We start from the raw sequence: 23322 nt of genomic DNA, 5'->3' as shown, positions 1-23322 counted from the left end.
CTTCACTGTTCCACCATCCCCACCCACTCTCCTATTTCTCTGCTCCTCTGTCTTTGGGACCAGTCTACTTCTTTCCGGTATCTGTATTATCATAGTGTCTACTTATCAGTACCAGTGTCTGGTAATTCTGCCTGTCCAATGTCATAGTGTCTACTTATCAGTACCAGTCTTCTGAAGAGGTTCCAGACCAAGTGCAGCATCAGGTATAGAGTGAGTTCTAATGAATATTGCCGAAAGACTTAATGAACATTCTAAAATTCTGTGGGGCCTGTTATAAATGCTTGCTAGCAACTCAAAGAATTATTCTGGTGAAAATAGAATTAACAAAAATCAAAGCTTTACTCTAAAAGAAAGAAACTCTTTTGGTATTACTTAAGACCTCATCCACCTTTGGGGCAGGGAAGAAATTTAGGGGTGTTAAGGATGCTTTGCCACATGGAGTGAGCCAGTGGTCTAGATCATGGGCAAAACTTCTCATAGTCCATCTCTGCAATGGGGTCGGAAACTGGCTAACAGCCCTTGAAACACCTATGTGCCTGTGAAGCTGGGAAGAAAAAGACCAGCACAACCAGCCCATCTATTATCTCTTTAATGGAATTTTGAGAGCTCTTGACCAAAATGGTGCTGCTTCCTTTTACCTTGTTCCTCACTTGACTCAACCTCACACCACCTAAAGTCCAAACTTCTTAGCAAGTCCAACTTCTAAAATTGTATAGAGGGGTTCACCAACAAAACCAGACACTCACACACCTTACAGGTGCTCTGGAATTCTGCCTGTCCAATAGCTTTGGACTTGGTAAAGAATGCAGACAAGAAGAAGAAGTCCTGTCCAGCACACCAATCAGCGCTGTGGGACCATCTTGAAGAGATTTTTTGTATTCCTTGAGAGCTCATGAACATGAGCTTTGACCTCAAATGAATCTAAGTTTGGGTCCTGACTCTTCCAGTTACTATCTTGGCCAAGAGTTTTGTATCTTGGCCAAGGCACTGACTCCACACAGTGCATTACGTGAGGCCCCGCAAAGCATGTTAAAGTCAAGGCTACAACCAGAACTCATGTCTGCTGATTCCTCAACAAGGGCTCTTTCCCCTGCACCCCACTGCGTTTATGTTTTACTATTGGAGATACAGGAGAAGGTCTTCCGTTTTAGCTTCCAGGGTAATGGCCCTGAGATCAATCATTTTCAGAAAGTCCACTTTCTCAGAATAGGTTCACAAATGTGTTTTCAGAGGAGTAGTAATCACCTTGTGACTTTCCTTCTAGAAAGTTTGAGCAGTGTCAGATGGAGCAGGGCTAACAATGCTCTAGTTTCTGAAACTGAAATTGAGCCTCAGCCTTCAAAGAGATGGTAAGAAAAGAAAGAAGTATGTCTTCTCAGACAGGAAGGAGAGTCTTGTAAGTAAGGTACCAGTGCCCTCCTGCTCTAAGGAAATAAGAATATTTCCTTAGAGCTAGGGTCATGTCATACAATTCACCAGGAAATTTGCCATTGTCTTGGTGACTTTTAGAAACTCCTCACTCAAATTCATGAAGGGGCCTGAAATTCCCTCCAAGTAGTTTCCCTCCAAGCAGAATAACGCATTGAGCCACTGCTCTGTTCTCCAGGCCATTCAGAAGCAACAACCAGATGCTGTGAAGTGAGTCAGAGCATTAGTCATTTGACTGCTACCCATCTCTTTTTAAACTGAGTTTGAGTAACTTTAGCAATGCAGTCCCTTCCAGCTCCCCGTGTCCTGTTCCATTTAGAAGTTGCCTCTCTTCTCACCTAGCTCTGTGTTTGTAATCTTGTAGATATGACCAGTGTTTAGGTGAGTCTTGTTAAATAAGGAGCTTTGTTAAAAGTGAAAATGAGAGGAATGGAGGAGAGGAATGCCCAAAGCTATATTTATTTTGCCCCCTCATCATGGAGCTGTAGGGAGAAGATGGAAGCAAGAAAAGGGATCGCCCACCCAAGATCCATGGAAACTACTTGGAGGGAGTTTCAGAGCCCTTAATGGGATTGAGTGATGAGCTCTTAAAAATCAATTCTGCCTCCAATAATGGGAGATAACTGGGTCACTCATTCGGTCCCTTGTTCTTCTATTAAACATTTGCTGGACAACAATGTCAGACATTGCACGGAATACTACTTCCGGGGGGTGGTAAGGCATACTAAAGTATTTGTGCTCTAAAGTGGGTGGCTAAGACATCCAACCTCATTGAGCTTTGTTTTAGGGAAACAGCAGCTCAGAGAGGGCCTATGAATCCACCGGTGTTTCACTGAGTAGACACAGGGGAGCCAAGGGACAGCATTTACAAAGTAGATTCATAATTACTGTGTAGACTAAATGTAAGTATAACAACACTAATAAGCAATGTGTTAATTCCAGGAATTTTACATGCATTGTCTTATTTGGTCTTCAAAATAACTTTAGTATATATATGCTATTATTACGCCCATTTTACAGATGAGGAAACTGAGGCTATTAGAGGGCATGAAGCCCACCCAGACGACACAGCTAAGAAACAGTGAAGCCGCCCAACAGCATAGCCAGTGCTCTTAGCCACTCTACTATCTGCTCCCCACAGTGTGAAAAGGTACCCCTACAAAGATCCGGCTCTGGGAGGAATGCTTTCACATACCAAACTCCTGCACAGACTCCCTCTACCATAATGTGAAGGCAATCAAACCAAAGCTGGAGGAGGAGGGTTATATTTGATTATCTCACTTTCACCATATGTTCTTAGGCTCTGAGCCTGTAGGGTCCAAATAATCTTCACAGGGCAGAGTTATCTGAGGTGGTGTGTGAGAAAGTGACACACACTTCCTATACAGGCACTGGGGTCAGCAGCTTGGCCGACAGCCGGCGGGGAATTCGTGGAACTTGGATTGCCTTCAGAACGGGTACTCCATGAAACAGTTCAGCTTATCTTCCTACATTTATTTTTACTTAGGGGAACTTACCCCCATGGGAGCTCTGTCCCCTGTAGAGGACAAGACAAGTCAAAACAATGGAACAACGGCTCTGTGGAAACCATAGCCCAGCTCAGTTCTGAAAGGGCTTCATTTTAGATGAAGGCAGCATTTTAGTGATAGTAGGAGAACAGGTCACAGAGAGCACTAGCTTGTGGCAGCCTTCTCTTTTTGGACACGTATGAGTTTTGCTTATGATTCTTAGAGCTTCATATTGAAATCACCTCTCACCCACATTACTAGGAATTAGGATAGAATAGACCACCCTTGTAGATCAGCCCCCAAAGCAACTTTCCACCATATCATGAGCCTAGTCCATTACACTCATATAGCTTGCTGAAATATGCTAGGCATTAGTATAGTCCTGATGAGATGCAAGCAGTGGTATGGTACAATAAAGAAGGCTGCATCAGCCATATGCAGAAAACTGAAACTGGAGCCCTTCCTTACACTTTATACAAAAATTAACTCAAGATGGATTAAAGACTTAAATGTAAAACCCAAAACCATAAAAACCCCAGAAGAAAACCTAGACAATACCGTTCAGGACATAAGCATGGGCAAAGACTTCAGAATGAACCTACTGAATAGGAGAAAATTTTTGCAAACTACCCATCTGACAAAGGTCTAACATCCAGAATCTACAAGAACATTAAACAAACTTACAAGAAAAGAACAAACAACCCCATCAAAAAGTGGACAAAGTATATGATCAGACACTTCTCAAAAGAAGACATTTATGTGGCCAAAAAACACATGAAAAAAGCTCAACCTCTCTGATCATTAGAGAAATGCAAATCAAAACCACAATAAGGTACCATCTCATGCCAGTCAAAATGGTGTTTATTAAAAAGTCAAGAACTAATAGATGCTGGCGAGGCTGTGGAGAAATAGGAATGCTTTTACACTGTTGGTGGGAATGTAAATTAGTTCAACCATTGTAGAAGACAATGTGGTGATTCCTCAAGGATCTAGAACCAGAAATACCATTTGACCCAGCAATCCCATTACTGGGTATATACGTAAAGGACTATAAATTATTCTACTATAAAGACACATGCACAGGTATGTTTATTGCAGCACTATTTGCAATAACAAAGACATGGAACCAACCCAAATGCCCATCTGTGATAGACTGGATAAAGCAAATGTGGTACATATACACCATGAAATACTATGCAGCCATAAAAAGAATGAGATCATGTCCTTTGCAGGGACATGGATGAAGCTAGAAGCCATCGTCCTCAGTAAACTAACACAGGAACAGAAAACCAAAGAGTGAATGTTCTCATTCATAAGTGGAAGTTAAACAATGAGAACACATGGACACAGGGAGGGGAACAACACACACTGGGACCAGTCGGCGGGTGGGGTCTGAGGAGAGGGAGAGCATTAGGACAAATTGCTAAGGCATACAGGGCTTAAAACCTAGATGACAGGTTGATAGGTGCAGCAAACCACAATGGCACACATATACCTATATAATAAACCTGTATTTTCTGCACTTGTATCTCGGAACTTAAAGTAAAACAAAATAAAATTTAAAAACCTAGATACATGTATAATAAACTACAGTCGCATATACCAAAAAAAAAAAAAAGGCTAGATTATCAAAGAGTCATAGGTCTCAATTTACACCTTAACCTGCATTATTGAGCCCCTATAGCTGAGTTTTCTAGTCTGCCAGAACTTCTTACAAGTCCTGGGAACAGGGAATTCAAGCTAATTTACATGGTTGACCAAATACCGAGCCCATCTCTCAATTCTTCTCACAACACAATAGCAAAGTGATTGATACAGAACAGTAGTAGAGTATAAGACGTTGAATGAATGAATGAATGAATGAATGAATGAATGCATATTTTAATTATATATATGAGGTGAATAAATGAATAACAAGTTATAAATAATTAAAAGGACAGATGATTTCTGACAGACATATATTGTATTTAATATCTAATTTTGTTAGATTCGCAAGTTCATTCTCAGCAATGGAAAAGAATAAATGAAATCCAGTTGTTGATAATGTTACAATTTGTGTGTCAACAAGGTCTCTCTCACCAGTCAGCAGAGGGTACTTATTTTATGCATTATATTTTCTGGAAACTTATCTTCCCATGGAATACAGGGTTACATTCCAGCAGCTGTCTGGTCATGCCGCAATAGACAACTGCCTGCTCTGCCCACACATAACAGGAGATAGACCAACGGCTGGGATGGTGGGAAATGCAAAGAAAGAGAGGTAGCTGAAGAACTATTTTGGAAGAGTTTGTGAAAGAGCTCATTCTGTAAGGTGGAAATCCACTGGATTTCATTAAAGGGCCATGGATCACCATACCTATCCGGGCTTTGCATGCTGTGTAGGGGCAGAACGAATGATCGTCCTTGTGCTCAATTTCCAGGGCTCTGCTCTTAAGCAGAAGAAATGTTTATTTGAAATTCATCGATACATTGTGCTTCTCTTTGTCTTCTTTTTATTTTAAATTCCAGTAAAATGAATTATAATACCTTTTATTTTAATGACATGAACAATACAATCTTGAATTTGTAAAATTCTAGATGTAAAATTCTAGATCCTGGATAAGTTGCAAGAACAGTGGAAATGCCCTGACTGTGTAGAGCTTATGATCTTGTGGGTGGTAGAAAGATTCCAGGATAAGTAGCGAGAACAGTGGAAACCCACTGTGGCCAGGTAGGAAATAGCATTTTCATCATCACAGCAAAAAGCGGCAAGTCTGAAGGCACCATAGGAATTGGGTGCCATGGGAAAATCATACTAGAGATGGAACAAAGGAAGAAATGATTGTACTATTCTAAGCCAATGTTTAGTTAGAAACGTGCTGTGAAGACCAGCAGCAGCACAGGTCGAATGAAAGAGCAAAAATTATTTCTGGTCTGTGGACTGGAGTGGAGTGGTTACTATATTTGAAGACTTAGGACTAGGCAGCTAGGATAGGAAAGCGATCTTTAGAGGGAGTTTGAAGCATTCAGTTGGCCTGTTGCAACTCTGTAGGGACTGCCTCCACAGCCGGGATTCTTCTTGGCCACCTGGAAATAGAATTCTGAGCAAAACATGCCCTGGTTGTGTAGAGCTTATGGTCTTGTGGGTGGTAGAAAGATTCCTGGATAAGTAGCAAGAACCTGGGGTGCGGTCCCAGCTTTCCCACTGGGCTGCCCTGGGCACATTCACCATACTCATCTGGGCTTTGCATGCTGCATGGGGCAGAACGAATGATCATCCTTGTGCTCAATTTCCAGGGCTCTACTCTTTTTTTTTTTTTTTTTAATACTTTAAGTTCTAGGGTACACGTGCACAACGTGCAGGTTTGTTACATATGTATACATGTGCCATGTTGGTGTGCTGCACCCATTAACTCATCATTTACATTAGGTATATCTCCTAATGCTATCCCTTCCCCCCCTCCCCACAATAGGACCCGGTGTGTGATGTTCCCCTTCCAGGGCTCTACTCTTAAGCAGAAGAAATGTTTATTTGAAATTCATTGTACTTCTCTTTGCTTTTTATTTTAAATTCCAGTAAAATGAATTCTAATATCTTTTCTTTTAAATGACAATTGTGCTTCTCTTTGTCTTTTTATTTTAAATTCCAGTAAAATGAATTTTAATATCTTTTGTTTTAAATGACATGAATAATACAATCTTGAATTTGTAAAATTCTAGAGGTAAATTTCTAGATCCACCCCTTTATGCAGGCTTCCATTTAACTATATATTCAAAGAGGTATGACAGGAGCAGTGTTCCCTAAATTTTGTTCAGTTAGAAAATTCTGAGTCACTTACATTTTAATGGAGAGGCTATAGTATCTCTACAAATATAATAAAGACTATTATTTGCATAAAAATGGAATACATTGTTAGGAATCTAGGTCAGAGAAACAGTGTGGAACTGTGGCAGTGGGGTCTTGGGAAGGGGTCTGTGTATGTGTCACTGTCCTTAGGTTCCTGGGGTTGTTGTCTTCTCTTCAGGTACCAGACGTGCTCCAACAATGGGCTGGTGGCAGGGTTCCAGAGCCGCTACTTCGAGTCAGTGCTGGATCGGGAGTGGCAGTTTTACTGTTGTCGCTACAGCAAGAGGTGCCCGTATTCCTGCTGGTGAGTCTGGCTGCCAACCAAACCCTCGTGATTCCTGGGGTGGGAGAGGCACCTAGGAAGTGCTCTGGCCCATGTTTCTAGCTTCAGGTAAGCTTGAGGGTCACACACAAGCCTGGAAGGCAGCGCTGGCATATAGATGAGAATGAATGAACGACTTAGGAGGATGTTCATGCCGAGAGGGATCTTTCGGGTTATCCAACCCCCCACATCCTTCTTTTGGCAGAAAAGGAAACAACCATAGAGCTGGCAGTGACTGGCCCAAAGTCACCCACCTACTCTGTGGGGATGCCAAGTCTTAAGCTTAGGCCTACTGACTCCCATCCCAGTGCTGTTCTCCTTTTCCCCAACTTCTGGTAACTTCTAATCACATCTAAGGCTGCAGGGCCTATTTGGGAACGTGGTTTCCTGCAGTCCCTGTCTGCAAGAAACCAATCTTGTCATGGGTCAGAGTCTAGTACATAGTTGTACACAGAAAAAAACAACAACAAAAAAAGATAGTGCTGTTTTCTGCATCCATTTGGAATTCCAACCTCTGATATTTTGTTTCTTTCCCTCTCCCTGGGCTGATGCCGAATATTTACTGACCTAGCCTTCCAATGGACTAGGAGAATGTGTGTATTGTCATTTGCCCTGATGACTTACACTGGGTGTTAACAACACAACTGGCCCAGGTTTTTTGATCTGAAAACAAGTCAGGCATTTCTGCCTTGGGCAAGAGGATCCAGAAGTGTCAACATGTGAAGGTTGGCTCCCTCAAGTAATTGATATCTCTACAGTTTAATTCTTGCAAGGACAGCTTCACAGATCATGCTTATTCTCTGCAATCAGACTGCTTACTCCACAGATGCCCAGTGGCACACAGTATCTCTAGGGATACAAAGCCCCCAAAGCTTAACGTTTTTCTTTTTAAAGTAATGACTGATAGTAAATTCAGAGCTCAAAGTCACCTGTCACTGTTTGATGGAGCAGAAACCTCCTTTAGTTCTTCAAAACCACTTCCATAAAGCAGTTTTTACTCTACTACAGTAGGTGAACAGGCCTGGCAAAGGTTTATGATGCAACTGGGATAGTTCCTGAACCAAAGACCTAAAGATCTCTTGCAGTGGAGGAGGTAGAAGGAGCACTAGCGTGGGCAAAAAGAAACTTGAGTTTCAGTCTCCGTGCTGGCCTCTTCTCACTTCCCTCCCCTCCTTCCCACTTCCCCTTCTCCCCTCCCTCTCGTAACTCTGCAGGCTCAAGCACATCACCTAAAATGATGACCACTTTTTTTGGGTCTCCAAGATCTTTAAGACTCTGATGAAAACTATAGACCTTGTCTTCAGGGGTTAAAATACACTTAGCATGTTCATACAGAAGTTTTCAGGGAATTTCAGGAATCCTCAGACTCCCTGAAGGCCATTCATGGACACATTGCCAAGAGCTCCTGGATCATGAGTTGAAATTCCAAGGACTAGAAGATCTTTCAGGTTGTTTTGAACCCCAAAAATATCTTAACTCCGAAGGCACTTCTGCAAAAGATGATCCAGATGCCAGAATTGTTTTGAGAGGATGAAGTTTCCAAAGGCGAGTGAGCCCCAGTGAAAGGGGAGCGTAGGTAGGAGCTTGGCCTCCACAAGTCTCTCCTTCCCGGACTATTAACAGAATGGCACTTCCCACAAGGAAACCAGCCTCCCTTTGTTGCAAGGCATTAAAAGCCAATTAAAATGTATGTAAATTACCTGAAAGAGCAAGCAAAACCTAATACTCAGTCAGTGAATTTATTTACTACATTAGCATAACTTTCCCTGAGTCAGACTCCAAAGGAACACATCAGGGCTGGGGTATGCTGGGTGGCCAAGAGGAGTGGATTCAGGGGCAGGAAAAAGAGTGGGGAGGCAAGGAGGCAGCCCTGCATGAGCTGCAGTCAGGAGGAAGGGGAACATGGACAGCCTAGGGGCAGCTGGAGGCCTGGATGTGGGAGGCCCTGTCTCTCTGCCCTTCGTAGATGCCTCTGTCACAGCACTTTCTGCACTTTGCCACCTGCGTACAGTTGCTGCTCTCCACCTGGACTTCCAGTGTCTGGAGGATATGGGGCCACTCATTGTTCTTCGTATTTTCAATGCCCAGCATAGTGCTTCGAACATAGTGTCTTCTTAACAACTGTTGAACAAAAGTCCACATTAATAATTGTGGAGGGTGTATATAATGTGAAGTGGCCCAGAAAATATAATTTCCTTACAAAGAACTTTTTGTACTCTCCCCCACCGCTCCACTTCTGCCTAGAATATAAGCTCTACACAAGCAGAGATCTTTGTGCTGACATATGCCAAGCCCTATAAATAATGCCAGGCACATAGCATTTGCTTGGATGAAGGAATGACTTCAGCCTACTTTTTGTTATGAACATTAAATAAGATAATACATTTCTGGTCTTGCCACTGTCTATGATCACACAGAGCTGACCTGTCTTGAAGCAGAGTCCCCTTCACGCTCCCAGATGCAGGAGAGACCCAACCTCCTCACCAACTAACAGGACATTCAAAGGCAAACCCTGCCCAGGAACAACCCAACAAGTGTCTGGTCATTGCAGGAAGCAGAACTTGAGAGCGGGGTTGGTTATGCAGAGGAGTAAGACACGTGATCAGTTGGACAGTCTGTTGTTGGGTGTACTAACTCATTCTTCCCCAGGCAAAGAGGAGTAAGCTGAGGCAGCAACATTCCTCATCACAGCAAGCCCCAAGGTCTCTGCAGAGATGAGTGGGAGAGCCTGCTGTGTCTGCGGTCATGCCATCATGGCTGGCTGCCCCCTGCCCAAACAGAACAACAACAGGGAGTGGGCTTGCGCCTCAAGGCTTTGGGTGATCAGGCAGGCGGCAGGCGAAGAACTAAGGCTCACTGGTTTTAGAAAAGTTACCAAGGCCGGGCACGGTGGCTTGTGCCTGTAATCCCAGCACTTTGGAAGGCCGAGGTAGGCAGATCACAAGGTCAGGAGATCGAGACCATCCTGGCTAACACACTGAAACCCATCTCTACTAAAAACGCAAAAAAAAAAAAAAAAAAAAAAATTAGGTGGGCATGGTGGTGAGTGCCTGTAGTCCCCAGCTACTCAGGAGGCTGAGGCAGGAGAATGGCGTGAACCCGAGAGGCAGAGCTTGCAGCGAGCCGAGATCATGCCACTGCACTCCAGCCTGGGCGACAGAGTGAGACTCCATCTCAAAAGAAAAAAAAAAGAAAGAAAGAAAGAAAGAAGGAAAAGTTGTCAAACAGAGGTAGGGGGTGGATGAAAGTAAGTGTGAGAGAAAGAGGTAAACATCTAAATCTTCCCAGAATTCCCATATTCCATGGATCTCTGTGATCTGTGTTAACACTCTGAGCATTGCTTCTTGAAGCTTATCCTGTCTGTTTATTTGAATGCTGAGACCTGAAAAAGACAGGTCTTTGTGTTTCCAGTTCCACTGTTGCTTTAATGATGCCCCAGATTTCCAGTGGTCACCTGGAGACTGGTTCCAGGATACTTCTGCTTCCTCAAAAATGCTAGGCATCATTCCTCTCACATACTTTAGAAATGACTTCTCAGGCTCTCTTAGATGCAATTCATCAGCTAAGATGCTAAAAATGTAATGATTATATTGACATATATGTAGGAACAAAGTCTCAACATTAAAGATTGATAGATAAAGATGAGAAATTTTGAGTTCCCAAAGATATTCATGTCTCTACTGACAAAGTTTACCCAAAGCCTTGATCTGCAATGATTTTGCCACCCCCTCACCCCACCCCAACCCCCACACCCTTCACCCTTCCTTACCCCATCCTACCATCCAGACATGTTACTGTTGGTCTGTAGAGTCAAAGGGTGGAGGAAAGTAGAGAGAATTACTCCAAAAGACATGACAAGTTAACTTTGGACAACTTAGACATGACAAGTCCTACTAAGGTATGTTTCCACCTGGCTGGTTCTATTTCTGATGGCATGGTGTTAGAGCTGAGAGCTATCACGGTCGCCAAATAAAATGGTGTTTTTTCAAAGAAAACATTGGAGAAGCAGCAGAATGAGATTCAAGTATGCACCGTGGTACACAGTATATGACTCACTATCCCGCTGGTGTGTCTAGACATTTCAGTGGCATCTTTAAATTGTCTGAGTCATGATGTTATATTATATGTCTTTCTAAATGCCTCCAGGGCATAAATTAGGTCTTATTTTTTCAACATCTCCAGGATATTACCTAGCACAAAATAGACTCTTAATAAATGTGTCAGATGAATAACTGAACGTTGCAAGTCCCTAGGAACAGTAACAATGGTGAAACCCGACATTGATGTGATGACGTTTTATAGTTGACAAAGACTTCTTTCAAGTACATTATTTTATTTGATCCTTTTAACAGCCCGACAGAGTGAAGTGAGAACTCTTTTTCCTGCAGCTTCCCACAGTGAAATGCTGATAACCCTCTTATCTGAAACCTTCCTTTACATGACTTTAATTAGCTTGAATTACCTCCCAGGGAACTGGACCCATGTGTGTGGGAACGACATTTTCCCCCTTCCTTCTTTGAAAGGCGTTCTGCAGCACGCAGCCTGACACTGTATGAACTAGCTAAGTGGGCATCTAGCGCCTGTGTTCATGAGCACTTAGGGATTCAGAAATATCATCACTCTAGGCTGGAAAAAACAAGTCATCCAACCAACTTCCAAATGAGTGTGGGATTTATTTGTTTGGTGGGAACCAAGGTGCTGCTCTCATTTCAGCTTGTGCAGTTTCTTGTTGGCTATTACAGCCTCACAGGACTCTGGCAAGAAAGCAAATTCCTGATAGATGTGGACATGCCATTATGAAATGGTCTCCACTGGATTGGATGAATACGTGAATTTTATAGATATTTATTTAGGTATGAGAGTTCTAATTCTTAGTCTAGTGGTCTGCAAACCACAAACACGTGTCACTGAAGTTGCCACAACCCTTTAGACATTGTTTGTCATAACCTCTCTTCTCCAAACAGCTCAGTAGCTGCAGGCTGCACACCAGACTGTCTACTATCCAGGCAGAGACTCTGTGTCCCAGGAACTGATGGTTGTAAATTATTTTCTTTTCTAAATGGTTCTTCTCCAGAGCCATGGCCTTTCATTAGGTTCATTGGATAATATCTTTTTACCATAAAATAATGCATCCATTTACATGACCTTTACTTTTCTCTTCAACCCTGATATTCTGTCTCTCAGACTTTGCATTCTTCACTGCCTCCTTCTCTACTCTCTGTGTGCAAGTCATAAGCCAGAGAATGCTTTTTTTTTTAATTCCTGTATAGCTCTAGTTAACAACATCAGTTGATTAGAACATTCTTATCTCTCCCACCCCAAAGCACCCAGTCAAAGCTAATCTTTAATTCCTAACCTCTTTGTTCAGATGTTAATACAAGATAGGGAGTGTTTGCATGTTCACTCCTGTAATGCTGTTTCAGGGACAGGAACAATCTCACAGGCCCCTGCATTGCTGTGCCTGTCATATGCCACCTGTGCCCAGACAGCCTCCTGCAATTCAGCTCCCAGAGGCCTGGTAAGAAGAGCAGCTTGCATGCTGGTGGTCTGTGCAAGCTGGAAGCTATTACTATAGAGATGGACATACTTAAGTGTTGAGGAAATTGGACTAGATGTCACAATTTAAAGGAAATTATATTGGGATTAGATGCTCTGTGCCCTACTAAAACCATTGCCTTGCATTGCATGATGTACATAGCACTCATTGTGCAGACAGCCGCCTCTCTGAGCTTGAGCAAAATCAATCATCCCTTTCATCAGCTGGAGTGGTTTTCATAATTACTGTGCCATATTTAAAATGTAGACATGTACAATTGGCACTCCATATCTGGGGGTTCCCTATCCAAGAATTCAACCAACTTTGAATCAAAAATATACAGAAAAAGACAATAAAAATGAAAATAACAATACAACAATAAAAAATGATACAAATACAAAACCATATAGTATAATAACTATTCATGTAGCATTTACATTATCTTAGATATTATAAGTAATTTAGAGGTGATTTAAAGTAAACGGGAGGATATTCATAGGTTATATGCAAATACTACACCATTTTAGATCAAGGGCTTGAGTTTCTGCAGATTTTGGTATTCATGGGAGTCCTGGAATCAATGCCCTGCAGATGCCACTGATGACTGTTTTATTAGTCCGTTCTCACACTGCTAATAAAGACATACCCGAGACTAGGTAATTTATAAAGGAAAGAAGTTTAATTTACTCACAGTTTGCAGGGCTGGGGAGGCCTCAGGAAACTTACAATCATGGCAGAAGGGGAAGCAAACACGTCCTTCACATGATGGCAGGAAAAAGGGCCAAGCAAAAGGGGGAAAAGTCCCTTATAAAACCATCAGATCTCATGAGAACTCATTCACGATCATGAGAACAGCATGAGAGTGACCACCCTTGTGATTAAATTACTTTCCACTGGGTCCCTTCCATGACATGTGGGGATTATGGAAACCACAATTCAAGGTGAGATTTGGTTGGGGACTCAGAGCCAAACCATATCGACTGTATTTGGTGCCTGCATTATAGGTGATACCTTTCTCCCTATGTTCAAACTTCAAAAGCAGAAATATCATAGATGCGTCTAGCAAGTATTCGTTAACCCAAGGCCAGCTACTTAGAACAAAGTAAACCTCTCAGTTACAAACCAAATCTGATGTTTTATTCTATCTAGTCTGCTTCCCTCTACTATAATAGATTCTAGAAGCAATCATTCTTACTACTATTTATTAATTCACTTAAGCAGTCAATGAATGTGAATGGATATGAAATAATAACAATTCATAGGCTTTGGTTGACCCTAATAATGATAATGATGATAATAATAATATTTATTGACACCTACCATGTGTTCATGTGTTACTGCATTTAATCCTCACACACAAAAATTATGATACTATCATACAGATGAGGGAACTGAGCTATAGAAGTTATGGCTTCCTTCAAAGTTCCAAACTTGACTCAAACAGTCTATCTGCCTCCAAATCCCATGCTCTTTGCATTGTACTGAGCTGTCTCTATATGAGGAATAAGACTTCTATAGGTGAAACATTACATAATAGCACATTAGGCATCTGGTAGAAAACAGAGAATAAAGCTATTTTAATTGGAGTGGAGCTGTTGAAGGTGGAGTAGCCCCCACTGATGTGCAGACCAAAGGTGACCACCATATAATGTGGCTAATGAAAATCAACACGAGTCAAAGCAAATGTGCTTGCTGACTAGCCCTGGACTTGGACAGTGAGTTAGAAACTCACTTCCAAGAAAGCAATTTGGAAAGTGTTCAGGGACTTTCCTCTACTCATTTAAGTCACAGATATCCCTGGAACTGTTGTTCCCTTGTGTTATGATACATGTCTGAAGTGTTTGAAATATGAAGTCCCAAAATGCCATAAGAGGACAGACATGGACATTTGTTTTTATTTCTCACACCCCAGAGCCCCAGGGTTCAGGTTTTCTGTGTAGAGAAGGGCACTTGGGTGACTACAGAGGAACCACTTGGCCAATCCCCAGCTCTTGTGGGAAGAAGCCGGGGGGTTGTTCTTTGTGGCTGTTTTCCTTTACATGTAACTCCATTTGGGGTTTATTTTTTCTGTCTTTGCAAAACTAATTCAAAGAGAGTCTGATGCAGCTCCTAATAAAGACAAACTAAGCAATCTGAAATATGTTCATTCCTTATAGCTTACCTGGAAAAGCATTATGCAAGAGGATTGATCATGAACAGACTGGCTTTATTTAACAAACTTCTCAATGATTTGCCTGTCAGAAAGGGACATCTTTTTAGCTGAATGTACAAAACATAAGCCAGCCTCAACATATCAAATCCACAAATGTTGAGTTTCTCCTCCAAACCCACTTCTGAACCAGATCATAAAAGCATATTTGATTCCATGCACCAATGACCCCTCAAAGAGCTCACTATGTTGGCCCTCATGATGTTATACAGCATTCCATTATTTTGCTAAATATATAGTGCTGATGTATTTGTCCATTTTCATGCTGCTGATAAAGACATACCTGAGACTAGGCAATTTACAGAAGAAAGAGGTTTAGTGGAGAACTCACAGTTCCATGTGGCTGAGGAAGCCTCACAATCATGGCGGGAGGCAAAGAGGAGAAAGTCACATCTTATGTGGATGGCAGCAGGCAAAAAGAGAGCTTGTGCAGGGAAACTCTCATTTTTAAAACCATCAGCTCTCATGAAACTGATTCACTAGTATGAACACAACACAGGAAACACCTGCCCCAAGATTCAACTACCTCCCACCAGGTCCCTCTCACAACATCTGAGAATTCAAAATGAGATTTGGGTGAAGACACAGCCAAACTATATCAGCTGACATGTCACAGGACATTAGAATAGGATATTTAAAGTAAGGTGCTAATTGAGTGGTGGAGAAATAGAAGAAAAACAGAATTCAACATTGAACGACCACTAGAAGCTTCTCTAAAACGTTTGAGCATGAGCTGAGCTATAAAAGATTATTTGGAAGACATTCTAATTTTATTCTTATTTTTTAAAAAGCTGAAGTATGGCTTCCTTAGGTACCCGTTCTGATCTGTTCATATGTAAATGCTGGGGTTTTCTTCCAGTTTTTATGGTAGGGAGTCTGTGGTGTGTGCTTTTCTGGTGTCCCCACAAAGTGGACCAGGGTTGGGGATCTGATGGTTCCTGAGCATGAGATGAAGCTGCATCTGTTCATGTGCACATCAATAGGAGGGAAAGTCCTGAAAGAGGAGCTTCCAGGTGACACCGAGTAATCCAGTTGTCCTAATTCCCCCAAGTGAAACGGCTGTAACAAACACATGTCAGTGCTATGAAGTCTTACTTTCATAGAAGAAAAGCGTCTGGCTCTGAATAAGGTCTCGTAGAGGTGGGTTTTCACAAAACCTTATGCTGAGTCACTTTATGTCAGGGAATAGATTGAAAATCTTTACTTTAACTGTTAAAAACCTAATCAGTTCTCAACCAAACCTCTGACAATGAATAAAATTGGCCACTGTATAGAACTAGATTGTATCTCCATTTCCCTTCCTAAAATGGATGTGAGAACATATATCTGGACTCAGCTCTGCAATATGTCTATTCTTGTGGCAAAAGAGCCGAGACATCTATCAGCAGCAGCTCAGTCTATGATATTGTATTGACCAGCAAACATTCATTGAGTCTAGTTGGATCTGTTGATAATTTTAGTGCTTCAAGAATCTTAGATGGGAAAAATCCTATATCAATCTTAAAATTTTCTTCAGTTTGAACTGATTTCCCTCAGCTCATAACTAAGATAATATTTAAGTTTTTTCCCATCAGCCTCAGCAGACACAAGAGTTGTACAAGTGGCTTTATGTTATCAAGTTTTTACTTAGCTTTGGAACAACTCTCTGTCTCTCATCTTGACAGCAGAAAAAATGTTGTGAAGTGAGAAATTGTACCATAAGAATCATTCATCTGAAAGTGACAGGAATAAACACACACATACACACACACACACACACACACACACACACACCCCACCGGTAGTTTTTATTAAAAATTAAATAAGATCTAAAATCGAATAAATCTATTCAAACTCTTTACTTTAGGGGAAAGGAGAAAATAAGGCTCCCCATAGAAATGTTTGAAAAGTAGACTCATTTCAATAAAGGCATCTTCCTGACCTGCACTCTTCTTCATCTTGCCAAGCTGAAGGTTTGCTTGATTGTTTTAATTCATCTAGGAATGTATGGCAATGCTCAGTATGAAGTGTGTTTTTCAAAAAAACTACTTAAAGTGACCCAGTAATTCACAAAGAAACTGGAACCACACTGAACTCTTCCCCCACCCACACTGGCAAAGCCCAATGTCACAGCTTAGGAAACCCTGATCATTCTGCTTCCTTGTAGCCTCTTTTAATTTCCTGACAAGTCCCTATGCCCTGTCTCAGTGTCTAGTTCTGAACGTTTAAATTCTTTTTTCTCTCTAAGGAGCTATTACTGGGGCTTTCACTTATTAGGACACTGTGTGTGTGTGTGTGCACACGTGCATGTGCAATATCATGAAGAACTAAATGCAGCCACATATATCTGGTTTGCAAACCCAGAATACAGAATCCTGGGCCACATTGACACAACAGTTCTTCCTACGGATGGTGTTTGTGAGATTCACTTTCTGCCAGTCATTTGGGTCATTTCTCCCTTGGTATTTTTTAATCTCGTAAAGTAGGAGAGATTCCCATGGATATCCAACCTCCTTCCCTATCCTCCTTAACCCAGGTTTTTCTAAGACAGTCTAAACTTGATCCCATGGTGTTATAACAAAAACAAGACAAAGTAACAACAACCAAAAGTCACACAAAACAAAACCTGTCTGTGACCAAGGAGAAAATGTACCGATGGTCATGTACCTCACCTTCTCTAGGACATTCTAGAAATTCAATGGACATCAGTCCCTCACGAAGAGGCTTCTCAGACAAACTGTCCAGTTAGACAGGGGTCTTATGTCTGGTCACTACCAACAATGAAGCAAGAGAGAATCCTAATTAAATAAAGCATTAAATAATATTTTCCTTGTTTGAAGCGTAAAACTTCTTGATTTTTTTTTAAAGGTAAGCTTTTCTTTCCCACTTTATTCCATGGTATTTATCCAAGTATCTGAAGACAGATCAGAGTGGTCAGTAAAAACTTAAAAATAAAAATCTAGCCTCATAATTTCCAAATACTTTTAGCAATTGGATTTAGCCTAATGCAGTGTTGCTGTATGTAGAGTCTGCCTTGGCAAAAAGAAAAAAAAAAGTTTGGTAATTAATTTTTACACATTGTATCCAAAGACTGCTTCAAAAGTTTTTGAAAGTATTTTTTGTTCCCTGAAGGAAGGAAAACACGCACACCCCTACCCCCACCCAACCTCTTATTCTAATTTGCATTATTCATGTTCTCAACAAACCTCTCTTTCCTTGGGTAAACTTTAATACAGTCCTTGTTAGAATTCTCATGGATCATAAATCAGTGGGATCCAAGTAAGGCCCTATTAGTTCTACTTATAAGAAATTTACCATGCTGGGCGCGGTGGCTCACGCATGTAATCCCAGCACTTTGGGAGACTGAGGTGGGCGGATCACTTGAGGTCAGGAGTTCCAGACAAGCCTGGCCAACATGGCGAAACCCCATCTCTACTAAAAATGCAAAAATTAGCTGGCATGATGGCACACACCTGTAATCCCAGCTACTTGGGACACCGAGACAGGAGAATCACTTGAATTCGGGAGGGTGGAAGTTGCAGTGAGCTGAGATTGTGCCATTGCAAAACAACCTGGGTGACACAGTGAGACTCGGTCTCAAAAAAAAAAAAAAAAAAAAAAAGACATTTACCTGAAAGATAAAGTCCTGCTTCTGGACCTCTTTGGAAGCACAAAATAAGTTTCTGGATTGGTAGGGCCTTGTTTCCCTTCATGAACACATTAAGCCAAAACACATGTACCTCACTTTGGGTTGGGCTTGCCATCCTGATACAGCATAATTATGTGTTAGGAAAAGTCAAATCAGGGAGCAAGGGTTAGTGAATAATGGGTAAAAGGAATGATTATGAACGAAGAGAATGGGCTAACCATTGATCTTGCTCCATCTGTGCACTGAGATCCTCCTAGGAGCCCTTACGGTTTATAAATCAAACTTTTCATGATTTAATGACAATCTTAGAGAAAGATCACCGTCAGTCTGCAGAGGGGAAAATCTTTCTAGCATTAATAAACAGTGATCTGTTAAACCCAAATCAGATGAAATTATTGACACTCACAAACTAGTTGTTTTCCAAGCTGCCCTGGGGTTTGGATAAAGACTTTGGAGGAACTATTTCATGGTAAAAGGACTGTTTTGGTCCTGAAGGTCCCAGTGGCAAAGCCCTTATGAGAACCGGCGGATTCTAGACTTACTCCAGGATGGACTACCGTGGACCTACTCATATGAAGTCCCAGGGTTTACTCAATATTGGAAGAGAAGGAAAGGAAAGGAGGAAGAGGAAGAAGAAACAAAATAGTTCTTGGTGATTCAACACCTACCATGTGTATAGCACCCTCATCACTCACTTTTATTAGTTCCAATGACAAACCTATAAGGTAGACTTTATTCTTCTACAGGTCAGAAAACTGAGATTAATTGACTTTCCCCAGGCTATATATTTATTCAGCTAATATTTATTATGTATCTGTTTTAGGTGCTGGATGAACAATGGTGGACAAGGCAAAACCTCTACCTTTGGGGGGCTTACATTTTAATTAAATAACTTTTGAACACTTTGTTGACTATAACTCACAATAAGAAACATATGTTAAACTAGCACAATATGTACATCTTATTAACACACACACATATATATTTGAAACAAAATGTTTACATACATAGACTTATCCTTATTGCATGTGGTGCATGCTTTGATATTTTCTTTTCTATTTTATATCTTTTTAAACCCAATTAAATTGACTTTGTTGTCAACTAATGAATCATAATCTAAAATTTGAAAACATTGTCTTAGTTGACTTGAATAGAATAGGAATAATATTGATATTAATCAATATCAAGAACTCCAAAGTTATTTTGATAATTCCAAAGCCTGGGGAGGTATCTACATCTTTTTCAGTGTACAGTTTAATGGCCTAGAAAAGGATGATGAGAAGCGAGAGGAGAGCTGTTTGTTTCTTCACAGCCTGGAGTGGTTTGGTGGATGTCATTTAACTTCAGTCTGGATTTGCCAAGATGCTCAAACTCCATCTCTTCTTCATAGTGTGTCTTCTGTTTGCTCCCAGCAATAATAATGTGTTTTATTTTCCTCTAACCTTTTGTTCTTCCTGCATAGGCTAACAACAGAATATCCAGGTCACTATGGTGAGGACATGGACATGATTTCCTACAATTATGATTACTATATCCGAGGAGCAACAACCACTTTCTCTGCAGTGGAAAGGTGAGAAAGATAGTCCCTTCCCCATTGGGCTAGGGTTAAAGGAGCTGGGACTAACTCCTGCAAGGATTATACCTGCAGGAATTTATGAACACATACACACACACACACACACACACACACACACACATACGCAGAATACAAGTGCAGATTTCTTACATGCACATATATTTCTGCAGGAACTTTGACCTGAGGTTTTCCTTATTTTAGTTTCCTACCTGGTCAAGGATTAACTTCAGGTTTGGCTGGAAAATGGGAGGCCATGGGAAGTGAGCTGTTCTCACGAGCTCACCTCATGGAGCTGCTCACCTTAGAGATGAGGGTGGATTCCAGCCTGCTCAAGAGCAAAGTCCTAAACTTGGTATCCCTTGATGGTCTAAGATTTTTCCCCTCACTCAATTTCAAAGAGTACTTTTCCTCATGAAACACCAAGAGGAGAAGGCAAATACAGTTAGAGGAGTGCCCATTGTCAAAATGGACCCCCTTCAAACCCATGCCTCTATATGATCCCCACTTTGGGTTTTAGGAAAGAAGAGAGAAGAGAAAGAAAAGGGATTGGAGATAAGAAACACACAGAACCTACCATCCTGGTCTGTTTGGGCTCCTTTACCACATTACCTTAGACTGGGTAACTTACGAACAATAGAAATTTATTGTTCACAGTTCTGGAGGCTGGAAAGTCCAAGATCAAGGCACCAGCAGGTTCAGTGTCTGGTAAGGGGTTGCTTGCTGCTTCAGAGATGTTGCTTTATTACTGTGTTCTCACACATGGTGGAAAGGGCAAGCCAGCTCCCTTCAACTTCTTTTATATGGGCACTAATCCCATTCATGACAGCAGAGCCCTCATGGCTTAATCACCCCCCTAAAGGCTCCTCCTCCTAATACTATCACATTATTAGGTTCCAACATATAAATTTTAAGGGGACACCAACATTCAGACCATAGCATCTACCAACCATATTTAGAAATGAAAGGAGTTAACAATCCCTCAGTAAAGCTGACAAAAAATAATGAAAGAAGAGAATTTAAATAGCCTGACGATAAAAACTGCACTAACCCTTTTTTCATCACCTTTCTCTCACAATCAACTCCTTAGTCCTATCTCAAATACATCAAAACAGTCAGAAGAAAACAAGAATTGTACTCCCTACTAATACAGAGAAAGGTGTAGGTAAATTCAGCTGTTAATGATTGGTTTGGTCTACTTTTAGTCAGCTGATAATCACTTTTTACACAGAAATGAATTCCTGAAAAGTTACCAATAAATATTTTGCAAACCAAATAACACTTACATTAACTCATAAGATAGTATGCTATGATGAATTTGAGTGTGACACATCTTTGGTGTGTGTCTGTGTTTTCAAACAGAATTACATCTGAAATAAAGTTAACTTATTTAATATGACCTAGAATTTCTTTTCTTTTTTTTTTAAAGACATTAAGTAGCTCTGGAAAGGCACAATATATATTGCAGGCTGATCAGCAAAAACCTTTATGTTTACCCATAGACAAACCACTCAGTTTGCACACATTACTTATTTTTACTTTAGATATACTTTAAACTAGCCTAGTTACCAATTTTCTAGAAGCAGCAAATTAGAAAGGGAACCCACTATATAGTACTTAGAATGAAACTCATTCCACCAATGAGAATAAATAGCTGGATAACATGACAACAAATATGCGTAAGAACAATAAAACAAATGAAAGGCTGAAGAACTCAAAGAACGTGGGTTGTCATTTAGCAGGGCCATGCTCCCCAAAATGCAAAACGAAATAACAGGGGTGCTCAATGCTGCAAATGATGACTTCAGCTCAACAAGAAAATTAGTTCCATGTTCCCTGTTTAAGAAAGCAGGAATTAATACAGTAAAGGAAGAATGCCATCCAAGATTAGGATGAAATAAATATATTTGAATAGTTAAAATGCTCAATTCAATTTTCAGTAAATTCAGTTTTCAGTAAATTTTTGGTTATGTGGATTACCCAGAATCATGAAAAACTGAAATATTATGTCGTTGCATTAATTTAAAATGAATATCTTCCCCCCAAATAAAATAAAATAAATATACTCATGTAATTTTGCTACTGTCATCAAAAACAAGTAGCTTAATGACCCACAACTTAGGTTTCTTCGGCTCTGCTGAAAGACGCCAAGGCCCCCAGCTTGGAGAACTATTGTCAGGGCAGGGTTCCTTGTGCAAGAGCTTTCCCTCCACATACAAGTGATAGTGGTTTCCTCTTAGAATGCAGTTTTTTCCATCTGTGTGCTATTGACATCTGGGTCCAGATATTTCTTTGTTTCAGGGTCTGTCCTTTGCATTCTAGATGTTTAGCCTACCCACTAGATGCTACTAGCACTCCACCCCAAGTTGTGACAACCAAAAGTAGCTGCAGACATTGCCAAGTATTCCCTTGGGGAGCAAATTTGCCCCCACTGTCCTGGTGTGATATCAGAGACTGAACCTGGTGGAATCATTTGGTCTTCATAGGACCAAGTCTAAGTTTTACTCAGCATCAATTAATAGCCTTTTAAAAGAGTAGTTTGAATGCCTGATCCTAAGATCTTGTTTATCTATGTTTGTTAGTACACAGATAAATAAGACCTGGCTGCAGTAATTACAGTCATTTGGTAAACCTACATGCCACCAATTTTCTAATTTCCTTCTAAAACAATCTTTTGACAATTGCAGGAATCAAAATATCACCCAGGCTCTGGTATCACCCAGACCCTCAAGTTGATTATCCAGATTTGCGTTGAGGGACTCTATACCCAATTGTTTTAAACAAATGAACCAGAGCAACAGACTCAGAATTAGAAAGCCTGCCTTAGGCTGTTTAAGCAGAGTCAGCCCCATTTTTCAGTTTAGAAGCTGGGTGGAGGCCTTGTTAGTCATAGTGGTTGGGATAAATTTTTGAAAACAGACCTTGCAGATTGAAAATGAAGATAGATAATTCTGAGTTTGTAAAGGACCCCACTAAGCTTTGGAATGATTTGCATAATTAAATATGGAAAACCTCTTTATTGTTGCCCTTTATCAGGACTGTGTAAAGGGCATGGCAGCCGTGTGTTCTTCTGGGCTTAAGATTACCTAGTTAGGGAGACAGTGTGATTTAAGAGAAAGATCAAGATTTGAGTCCAATAAACTGCGAATCTGAAATTATCACCTATTACTTGTACTACCTTAAAGCAAGTTAATTATTTCTCTGAGCCTGGTTCTTCACTCAAACAATGAATTGTTGTGAGGATTAAAAGAGAAAACAGGTAAAGCATCTGGTACAATGCCAGATATATTGG

The 23322-nt window shown here is 40.9% G+C and overlaps 1 protein-coding gene and 1 long non-coding RNA gene across 2 annotated transcripts in view; one reads left to right on the top strand and one right to left on the bottom strand.

Moving 5' to 3' along the window:
- The window catches only part of LOC105493007 (dermatopontin), a 33827-nt gene that overhangs the window by 8261 nt on the left and 2244 nt on the right, over window positions 1–23322 (top strand). The window contains exons 2-3 of the mRNA XM_011760430.3: window positions 6941–7066; window positions 19920–20027. Of these exons, the coding sequence (XP_011758732.1) occupies window positions 6941–7066; window positions 19920–20027 (234 nt within the window). The remainder of the gene's footprint in view (window positions 1–6940; window positions 7067–19919; window positions 20028–23322) is intronic.
- Window positions 18050–23322, bottom strand: part of LOC105493008 (uncharacterized) — an 89798-nt gene continuing 84525 nt past the window's right edge. Inside the window, exon 6 of the long non-coding RNA XR_011610902.1 lies at window positions 18050–19920. This is a non-coding gene — a long non-coding RNA (uncharacterized lncRNA). The remainder of the gene's footprint in view (window positions 19921–23322) is intronic.

Source organism: Macaca nemestrina, chromosome 1 (assembly GCF_043159975.1).
Source record: "Macaca nemestrina isolate mMacNem1 chromosome 1, mMacNem.hap1, whole genome shotgun sequence".
Lineage (NCBI taxonomy): Eukaryota > Metazoa > Chordata > Mammalia > Primates > Cercopithecidae > Macaca > Macaca nemestrina.
Note: the sequence above shows the minus strand (reverse complement) of the source record. Positions and strands in the feature narration are given on the sequence as shown.